We start from the raw sequence: 10,686 nt of genomic DNA, 5'->3' as shown, positions 1-10,686 counted from the left end.
CTACAGGGCCTAGTAATGTGTCGTGATTATGTATTTCCCTGAATTATTTTAAACAAGAATAATTAAGTTTATGTGCTATCCTCTTGAGAAAAGCAGTGGGTTTGAAGGTAGGGTAAATGAGGTAGGTGATGGTTTAGTCGCCAAGTTGTGCAGGAGGTCGAAGGTAATTGCCAGAAATGGGGCTGTGGCTATGGATGAGCTAAGTGGCAGAGCAATGTTTGTGGGTCCATTGTCGCTGTGCCTACTGATCCGCGATGGGAGGGAAGGAGGACAAAGGGAAACCAGGGTTGGCCACTGAGCCTGAAAGAAGTGTGAGCGAGCCAGAGAGTGCTCCCTACCCGCGACGGCGGGAGGCGGCTACCCCGGGTCCTCCACGCCGGGAAAGGGGCGATAGGAGGCGGCGCGGGCCCCGCCCCCTCCTCTGGCGGGCGCGGGCGCGAGACGCTGCGCGGCGGCAGCGGCGGGCGCGAGCGGCAGCTGTCAGGCCACCGAGGTCCAAGCTGCACTTGCCGCCCCGTTGAGGACGAGGAGGCGGCAGGAGCGGTGACGGTGTCGCCGCGAAACCGGATTGCCGGCACGGAGGGCTCACCGGCCTGGCCCCCGCGGCCCTCTCCCGCCTCGCTCCCATTGTGTTGGGTAAGATGCCGGTGAGGGTGCAGCGAGAGTGGCTGAGCGGCTCGAGGACCCGGGAGGCGGGGAGATGGGGCCCCTGGGGGCAGAGGGAGAAAGGGAGGTCTGGATGATCCCCGGGGGCACTTGCACCTTGTGAAAGGGGCCTGGGCGCCGCCGGCGTCGGAGTTGCAGGGGCGGGGGTAGGTGATGGTGGAGGGGGGCGTTGCTGAGTAATCCAGAGCAGCTGCCAAAGCCGGGCAGAGGCGCAGGGCTCCGTGGGGAGCGGGTGTGGCTCAGTGCGCATGCGCCACAGCTGAGGCTTCTCAGAGCTGGGGATGAAGTGAGACGATCTGGGTCCGAGGTAGTTGGACCTATGGGTGACATCTTCACTTTCTGGGTCTTCGATGCTAACAGGACCCCTGTCACGGAGATGCCAGCATTCCCAGCCTCCTAAGGAAGCTTCTTTTCCCTGTACCTTGCTTACTTAATGTCACCCAGACCTTACCTATTCTTCTCCAGGCTGTCTACTCAGGAAGAAGTGGCCTGGGGACAGTGCCAAATTGCTTTCTAGTTTGCCTTCGGGCTCATAGCCCCCAGAGCCGTCGTTGTGAGGAGAGGTTAGAGGTGAAATTCCACCTTGGACCCTTCTAGTTGCATGTAAGATATACATATGGGCATAAATGTAAAAATAGCTTTTCAGTGGCAATGACAGCTGTGGCATTTGGACTCAGAGTATGGATGTAGCTGATAACTTGGTTAGCTCTGCCAAATGAATCCAGTGCGTCAGAGGGTTTCCCTGCTGCGGAACCATCCCCCATTCCCAACCCCAAGCATCAGGTTGTATTGGAAACAATCTATACCATTTCAAGAAGAGGGTCTCAAAGATCCAGTCATTTCCTATTTGCATTGATTTTTATGTAGATTAAGGAAAGCCCCACTCAATTCGCCAGTGTAGTATTTCCAAATATTGTGCCAGGAATCCACAGTGAGTTGAATAGTCTCAACCGATGTGTCACCATGAGGTGGGCATTCCCCACAGCTCTAACTATGGCTCCTCCCCCTCGTGCAGATTGCTACCACAGCCACTCTCACCCACTGCCTAGCCCTCCTCAGCTTCTCTTCCTCCTACCTTCAGCCCTGTGGTACACATCTCTCTCAAAACTTGCTCCCAAACAATCTGCATTATGGATATGAGCATCATCCTACTCATGGCAGCCAAACTGATGTTTCCAATTTACTTTTCTATTTTTCTCTCCATCATCACACTGAAATGTACTGTTTTCAAAGGTTCACCTCTTTCTTACCATTGTCCTGCCTCCTCACACACCTCCATCCCCACCCACAAGCATCCTCAACTAAATACAATAATTGTAATAAGCCTGTGTGGGTGCAGGTACAACAGGTTCAGAAGGTAACAAAAGAGGGGGAGAACAAAGAAAGCTAGGGAGTATCACATGTCAATTCCTAATTCACCTTACTGTCCAAGACTGAGACCCTATTTGGAGGAAAAAAAGTGAATAAACTATCCTTAGAGAATATTTGTTAATCTGTTTTGGGGAGTGAAGTAGGTGAAGTAGGGAATGGTATCTCTGGGATGTCTGGGTCATTTAAAGGCAGATCTTTCTCTGAATAGGGCCAAAATTAGAATAAACATTTTAGTCCAAATCCTAAACTAATAAGGGACCCTTAAGGGATGTATAAGGGATTTGACTTTCCTACTAAATGCACTCAGGGTTATCCAAGAATTTCCTTGCCTACTTAATGCTACCTCCTTTGAAGGATATGTGGCATATCCTGAAGAAAAAAATCATTTGATTTACTTTTACGCTGTGCTAGGTCTTTTAAAGTATGTACTAAAGGGTATCACACTCAAATGATGATGATGATGCCAGCACCCTCTGAAAACATAAAGTGGGGATAATTATTCTGCTCTTGTTTTTGTTGAAAATTGAGAAATTTATATATTTGAAATGTGAGGGGAGAGGGAGGAAAACTGGAGCATTTCCACTGACTTTCAACAGGTGGAATTCCTGTTAAGTCTCATCTAGAAAGTGATCCAGGTAAGTCCATGACTTCTGCTCTTTAGTCACCTTATAACTAATAATATTTGGATGTCTTACAGAACTGTGAATCTATTGTATCTTTGCATCAATTCAGAGGCATTAGTTCTGGGGGTATTTACCTAAATAATAAACACATACTTATCCATTATCCCTCTGCTGCCACATAAAGGGACTTCAAAGACATATACAAACAAGGGCCCTAGGATCCAGAAATTTAGAATTTGGTTGTGCAGGAAAAAAAGATTTTTTAACAATATAAGGCAGTATAATATTATTTCAACTGTCAACTAGGAGGTCTGAAGCTTATATGTCAAATTATAAACTCCTTGAGGTTAAGACCTTGCCTCAAACATGTTTGATTTCCAACAGGGTCTACACCCAGTTGGTGCTCAAGTGATGGAAGCTTTGCAAAGTATATGGATTAGGTAAGGAGAATCTAGAGGCAGGGAGACAAGAGCTAAGAAGCTTTCACAATAGATTAGATACAAAGAGATGTGGACCAAAATGAAGATAGTAGTAAAAGACTGAAAAAGGATATCACAAGGAAAAATGAGCAGGACTTAGTGACTGAAGGCAAGGAGATAAGCCTAAACTGTATTCATTTTTACCTCCAGCAAATAAAGGGGAGTTGGAGACAACAGAGGAAAGTGGAGGATCACCTTAGTAAGAACAGAGCACACAACAGGCACTCAAATGTTTTCTCAAGCATCAGTTGCAGTATTGGGCCAGAAGACCCGTAAGGTCCCTCCAGTGCTAAGATTCTGTGGTATATGCAGATAATCAAAACTTTTGGGGAACAGGACATTCTCAGATATGGAAGAAAGAGAAAAGGAAGGAGTGTTATCCTCCCACTGGCAGGCCCTTTCTGAGAAGAGATAATATGGAGTCACAAGGCCCCCACCAATGAATGAAAGGAGGTGAAGAGCAAGAGGAATGAAAACCTCAAGCCAAAAATTTCAATAAATGCTTACAAATCTTTGCAAATTTCTTAAGCTATTCATTTCCTCCCAAATCCTGTGAGTTAAGTAGGATAGGTATTATCAGTTCTCTTTTTATATAGGAAGGAACACAGCAAGATTAAGTGACCTGCCCAAGTTCATAAAAGAAATGAGTAGGAAAGTAGTGATGAAGACTCTTGTGTCCTGATTGCTACCAGCCTGGTGCACTTGACACTGAACCACGTTGCTCTTCCCTGCTGTAGAGCCTATGCACCCAGAAGTTATGTGTGCAAACAACCAAATAGGGGATGCACAAGCAATTGCAGCACTATCTCAGATAGTTATTAATACTTCATCATTATTCCTGGAGCTGAGTGTTCGGTTTCCATATTCACTCAGTCCTTGACCCGTCATTTGAGTTTATCTGCAGCAGCCGGAAATGTAGAGTTAGTGAGTTGTTTAATGATGTGAACACCTGTTTGCTAGGAACTTAAGGATGCTCACTTGGCATGGGCCCTTAATACTGTCAGTATTGTGCCTAAGTACTTCCTTCAAGTGAGAGTTCCAGAGTTCTGCTCTGTAAAGTTATCCTACAGACCAATATAAAAATTAGCATGAGGTTGCTAAGCAATGGAGATCTCTTAAAAGCTTCTTAATTCCTCAGTTAGAACACTCAACAAACTAGGAACTGTTTTTTTCTTTTTAGATCAGTACTCTTGATGTTGCTGAAATAAGATGTTTGCCCTAATTAATTATAATTTTAAATGAAGTTGTATTTGAATTTAATAAAGCCAGTTAAATGCTAAAACCTGTGTTTAAGACAACCAAAATTTAGTAAATTAGCCAAGACTACATATGGTAAACAAGGAGTCCCCAAACATATTTTTTTCCTCTCTCATCTTCTGGAATCAATTGCAGAGATACCCTCCAGGCAGATTGATGAGTACATTAATCACTTTCTTGGAGATCGGCACATTGGTAGGTACAAAGGGAAGGAGTTTCATGTCTGACTTAGAATTTCAACATATCTTAAACTCCTCTGTACTTTCCCTTTCCTTAATATCATCTACTTTCTTTGATTTACTTTTACTTTGAGTGGAGAGTTCAATAGAGAGACAATGTAAAACAGTTTTGGTTGTTGTTCAGTCGTTCAGCCATGTCCAACTCCTTGCGACCCCATGGACTGCAGCACACCTGGCTTCTCTGTCCCTCACCATCTCCCAGGGCTTGCTCAAACTCATGTCCACTGAACCAGTGATGCCATCCAATTGTTTTGTCTTCTGTTGTCCCCTTCTCCTCCTGCCCTCAATTTTTCCCAGCATCAGGGTCTTTCCTAATGAGTCGGCTCTTCGATTCAGGTAGCCAAAGCATTGGAGCTTCAGCATCAGTCCTTCCAATGAATGTTTAGGATTGATATCCTTTAGGATTGAATGGTTTGATCTCCTTGCAGTCCATATAAAGTACATTCAAGTTAGGACAGAGTTAATGTTCATCCAATAAAATTATTTTGTCCATGATAGACATTTTTAGCCATTTGAACTCTTAAATATATTTGTGAAAAACATCCTCTGTAGGTAAATTGAGATTGATCTTTTTCCTGACTTGAGTGTATTTCTATATAGATAGCCGTAACTTATTTTTAAATAAATTTTTAAAAATAATGTTTCCCAATCTGTTTTTTAGAATCATAAAAAGAGAGAATATAACAACAACAAGAAAAAGACTAAAATTGTGACAAAGACCCAACTGGGTAGGTTTACATTTTATTCTCAATTGGGTAGGTATCTGTTTTATATGTTTTTATTGGATCTCTTAAAATGAATATTTAGAAAAATACATAGTACACCTACAAAACAACATAACTCTAAGGACTACTGAGGTTTTCAAGTTACATTTCAAATGTGTGTGCTCCTTTGCATGTGTTCATTTCTTAGTGTTATTTCAAAATTTTTTGTACGCTAATTATTTTATTTGTCACTACAAATTCTGTATGCAGTATATATATGCAATATTATCATCACCTAAGTGTAAATATGAGATATAACAAGTGCTCTTTTGAGGAGTGATTAGTTTTCATCTATTTGGGTCACCTTTATAAATAACACCCAATAAACATCGTCACGGAGAAGGTGATGGCACCCCACTCCAGTACTCTTGCCTGGAAAATCCCATGGACGGAGGAGCCTGGTAGGCTGCAGTCCATGGGGTCGCTAAGAGTCGGACACGACTGAGCGACTTCACTTTTCACTTTCATGCACTGGAGAAGGAAATGGCAACCCACTCCAGTGTTCTTCCTGGAGAATCCCAGGGACGGGGGAGCCTGGTGGGTGGGCTGCCGTCTATGGGGTCGCACAGAGTCGGACACGACTGAAGCGACTTAGCAGCAGCAGCAGCAGCAAACATCATCATTGTTGAGTTTCCACAATGGACCTAATTTGAAAGAACCTGACAGACTCTAGTACAAATGTTCAGTAAACATTTGATCTTTTTAAGATGTGTTCTAGATAGTCCATGTATAGACATGTGGAGGTAACAATAAAGATACTGTATAATCATTAGCTGTTTAGAGTTTACAGTATGTTTTCATTGGTGTCATTATGGAATTAGAACCTAAATCCAGAATTTAATAAGCTATCCAAGATTCTCTTCCTTAATGATAGCTGTTTATAATAATATCAGTCTACAATCATCAACTTGAGTACCATTGTTCCATGAAGAAAAGATTATGGAAGATCCTTTACTTGTGAGGGTATCCATAACAATGCAAGTATTAATATAATGGGGCAAATTCCTGAAGAAAGCTAGTCTTTTTCTCTTTCCCAAGTTCTGGGGTCCAATGTAATCCTAACCAAAACCTCTACTAACAAAATCAAGATTCCAGCCTACACAGCTTTCTCTCCTCAGTTGTTCTTGGGTCCGTCAGAAACAGACTTCAGACCCCTCTAATCAATTTCATACTCTTTGCCTCTTGTTTGGAATTGTCCAAACCAGAAGCTAAGATGTTACACATTTGAGTAGCATTCCTGTTTTAGGGTTTCTCCCTAGAATAGGGTCAGAACTGAACCAGATTATAGCACCATCTGCTAGTCCATTTATCCATGGCATTCAGCCATTTTTCCTGACACAGGCAAGAGACTTCAGAAAAACAAGACCTATTTTCTCCCTTATACAAAAAAAGAATTTTATTCCTTCTGCTATACTATATCATTTAATGAACATGAAATAAGAGAAAAGGTAAATAAGAAGGCCTCATAATTCAGAAGAAATTGATTTACTATGAAGTTGATTTCAGTTTCAGGTTTAACTGTTTTCCCTCCTACTTTTTCTTTTATTTTCAGGATCTCTTGGTTATAAACTCTTCTCCATCTGGTGCTGCAACAATGAGTGGGAAATCCCTGCTCTTAAAGGTCATTCTCTTGGGTGACGGTGGAGTTGGGAAAAGCTCACTCATGAACCGTTATGTAACCAATAAATTTGACTCCCAGGCTTTTCACACCATAGGGGTAGAGTTCTTAAATCGAGATTTGGAGGTAGATGGACGTTTTGTAACTCTCCAGATCTGGGACACTGCAGGGCAGGAACGTTTCAAGAGCCTTAGGACACCCTTCTACAGGGGAGCAGACTGCTGCCTCTTGACCTTCAGCGTGGATGACCGGCAGAGCTTTGAGAACCTGGGTAATTGGCAGAAAGAATTCATCTACTACGCAGATGTGAAAGACCCTGAGCACTTCCCCTTTGTAGTTCTGGGGAACAAAGTAGACAAAGAGGATAGGCAAGTGACTACTGAGGAGGCGCAGTCCTGGTGCATGGAGAATGGAGATTACCCTTATCTAGAAACAAGTGCCAAAGATGATACTAATGTGACAGTGGCCTTTGAAGAAGCTGTCAGACAGGTGTTGGCTGTAGAGGAACAACTGGAGCATTGCATGTTAGGTCACACTATTGACTTGAACAGTGGTTCCAAAGCAGGATCTTCATGCTGTTAAAAGTAGGAAGCTGTTTTAAAATGTGCCCCAAATTGATCAGTCAGTAGTGTGAGATTCACTGTGCCCCTCTATTAGTGCACACACATACAAAAGGATAAGAGATAAGTTTCTGATGTGAACCAGAGCCTTTCAAGTTGAAGTTGTAGAGTGATTTAAAGAAAAAAAAAAAAAAAGCTTTATCAAGCCAACTGTATTTTGTGTAATTTCTGCTATTTCCTTCTTGTGTGTATCAGGACATTTCAGAAAACTTTAGTCCTGACAGATTTAAATATTTTTCAAATCACAGTTTAATCTTAGAACCAGCCGCATGAAGGAGTTAAAGAGCTACAGCTATCCCTTAAAGCGTTCCATTAATCAACTAACAAATGTCACCATTGACACTTGCCAAGCAGTTTCTGACATGTCTGCCAAAGGGGAAAAAAAATAAGACTCTGAGATGTACTACAATAAACACAATAATGCAAGCTAGGATGTCCTAAGCTTGAATGAATTATAAAGAGGTGGTAAAGATTAAGAGTGCAAAATATAATGATGTACACTGCCTCATTTAAACACTTGTGTATGGTTTGCTCCCATCTGAGCTTTAAAAAAATGCCATCTCGATAAGAGATACACTAATGACTCTGGAAATTTATTACACTCATTGTATTTGAAGTAACAGGGTCCTTGTGAATGGATTATGCTTCATTATGCCAACCACCCTTGCAAATAGATGGCTGGTCTGATTTTATTTCCGCTGCACAGGGGTGTTGCTTCTCTGACAACCTCTTATCTAGCAATGCTGCTTAGTATACGGCTTTGAATCCAGTGCACTCTGCTCATAATTGTGATGGTCCTTTGGTCTACCATACTGTGCTCTCAGAGATGCCTTCAGAACAGATTCGAGGATACTGGGCTTTTCTCATAAGGTACCTTAACTCGAATATTTATTGTAGAAGAAGGAACTGATTTATTGTATGTTGCACTGCATGTTCAGCTGGCCAAACTAGGATGTTGAAAGTAACAAGAGAACATGCTTTAACCCAGCATTAGAATGAACTCATAATTAGAGTTGTCCAGTAGTGGAATGGTCTGCCTTAATAGTGAACCCTCTTCCAGTGAAAATATTCAAGATGCTAGATGACCATCTGTTAAAATACCATAAAAAGAATTTCTTTACTGGCTAGATGTTTGGTTTAAGGTCTCTTTCAGCTCTAAGTTCTAGGAATCTATGAGCTACAAACTACATTTAAGTGCCATGTTATAGTTAGATATATCTTAAGACAACAGCTACGACTATGGAAAGGGACTTTAAAATTTCTCGGACTATTCTGGGATCAGCCTTTAACAGCAACTGCATAGCTCTTTCTTTTGCTTTTGCACTATGTCAGGAAAAATTCTTGAACTCCAAGTAATCATTACATGCCCAATATAAACATCCTGAGGATACCATATTAAAATACAAAAACGGTTTGTCAGAGTTTGATTACCATGACTGCCAGCTATATACTTTATTATAAATATGCAGTCTAGTTCTTGTCAGTTGATTTATTTGTCCTGCATAGCTTTTAATCTGTACTTTTACAACATCAATGATAAAATAGTGACCCAAGGTAGTGAGGGACAGTTAAAAATGACCGCAAAAAAGACCTAGGTCGGGAAGGGGGCCGGAGCTTTCACAGGAATATAGCCTAGAACTCTCCAATGTAGCCACATATGGAATCAGCCTTACAAGTGGGACCTTATGTGCTTTAAGAGCTCTGGGACTTTTTGGCAACATTGATAAGTGGAAGATGATATTTTAATCCAGTCATACTCAGTATTTCCAATATAAATATGGTCCTGACCCCATTGTCTAACTAACTTTGATGCCAGAAGTCGAAGCCAGAACTGGGACCCCACAGCTCTTAAGTATTGGTCCCTATCCTGCCTATGCCTATAGCCAGCCACACTGGTTTCCAAGTACTATGATCATTTTGCTACAATCATGTTAGAGTGAAAATCTGTACATCAGAACTGTTAATTGCTAATTGTTTTTAAGTGCATGAGACCTGAGGCCTTCTCTTTCTACTTGCACTCAGCTTATAATAGTTTCTATTTGTAGATCTCAGGCCTTCATAAAGACCTCCATCCACTCACAAAAGTACTTGTCACTATGAGAATGGCACGTGATCATCTAAGCAAAAAAATAAAAACTACTTGGGTATCCCATTCATAGGCCTCCTGTCCATCCAAGACAAGTGTTAATTTTATTGGCAGGTCAGTTGAAGCCCCTTTTCTCTTAGCCATACCAGTTTTTTCCTACCAAATCACTACATAATATATTAACAAAAACACTTAATATTAAGTGACAAAAAGTGGTGGCATTTTGGTGAGTAATACTTAGTGGGGTGCTGACATAGCGTTTGGTTAAGATTAAAAAAAAAACAAAAAACACCAAAGGCTGAAATCTGTGAGTACCAGGAACTGTGCATATAGAAAATTGTGTACTCTAGAATGTGCAGTGCAATATTTTCAGTAGGTGTTTTTTTCATGAACACTGGATTTTTTGGAACAAGATGTTTCTAATTGAAACTATACTGTTTTCAACGGTCCGTTAAAACATCATACAGAATATCTCTTAATTTATTTTCATGTATTGGGCTAACATTCAGGGGGCCTCAGTTTTCATATATCTTCAGTGAACTGATGAATTTCAGGTTAATTTGTGCCTGCCTCAGCCATCTCTATTGTACCCTGAGGTATTCCACAATCCTCTTGTTGCAGGTGCTGCTAAAAACTCAAAATTGTGTATCAGATATTTTGTTTCAACTGTACAAAAAAAATCGTCTGTGTTAAAGTGAATAAAAAGTGCATTTTGAATAACCAGTATACAATGTGTGTGCTTCTTTTTTCCCTTTCCCTTTTCAAGCAACTGGTGAGTGTGACAGCACATATTCATCTATCAAGTCACTCTTTCAGACTGTCCTACATGTGGCCCTGGATCATTTTTTCACGTGGTACTTCAAGCAGCCACTACCTATTGATCAGACAGACACTGTTCTACTGATTGGGAAGCAAACTCGAAAGATTAAGATGGGAAATTTCCTTTTATTTTATGCCAGTTTT

At 41.4% G+C, this 10,686-nt stretch overlaps 1 protein-coding gene across 3 annotated transcripts; it reads left to right on the top strand.

Annotated features, from left to right (window-relative positions):
* The first annotated feature begins 436 nt into the window (after positions 1 to 436).
* RAB9B (RAB9B, member RAS oncogene family) lies at positions 437 to 10,449 on the top strand. 3 transcript variants are annotated; one of them, NM_001075541.2, is made up of 4 exons: positions 437 to 636; positions 2,634 to 2,672; positions 5,297 to 5,363; positions 6,952 to 7,772. In NM_001075541.2, the coding sequence occupies exon 4, from the start codon at positions 6,994 to 6,996 to the stop codon at positions 7,597 to 7,599; it is 606 nt and encodes a 201-aa protein (NP_001069009.1). In that variant the 5' UTR covers positions 437 to 636; positions 2,634 to 2,672; positions 5,297 to 5,363; positions 6,952 to 6,993; the 3' UTR covers positions 7,600 to 7,772. The 3 variants fall into 3 exon arrangements, with proteins under 3 accessions (NP_001069009.1, XP_005227901.1, XP_005227902.1); XM_005227844.3 differs by lacking the exon at positions 2,634 to 2,672 and having other exon boundaries at positions 549 to 636; positions 6,952 to 10,449; XM_005227845.3 differs by lacking the exon at positions 2,634 to 2,672 and having other exon boundaries at positions 549 to 636; positions 5,297 to 5,390; positions 6,952 to 10,449.
* Positions 10,450 to 10,686: the final 237 nt, after the last annotated feature.

The sequence above is a fragment of the Bos taurus genome, chromosome X, assembly GCF_002263795.3.
Source record: "Bos taurus isolate L1 Dominette 01449 registration number 42190680 breed Hereford chromosome X, ARS-UCD2.0, whole genome shotgun sequence".
Classification (NCBI taxonomy): Eukaryota; Metazoa; Chordata; class Mammalia; order Artiodactyla; family Bovidae; genus Bos; species Bos taurus.
Note: the sequence above shows the minus strand (reverse complement) of the source record. Positions and strands in the feature narration are given on the sequence as shown.

What these genes read in the sequence shown, in the direction of transcription:
- RAB9B (XM_005227844.3), top strand. Translation starts at nt 6,994, where the DNA reads ATGAGTGGGAAATCCCTGCTCTTAAAGGTCATTCTCTTGGGTGACGGT.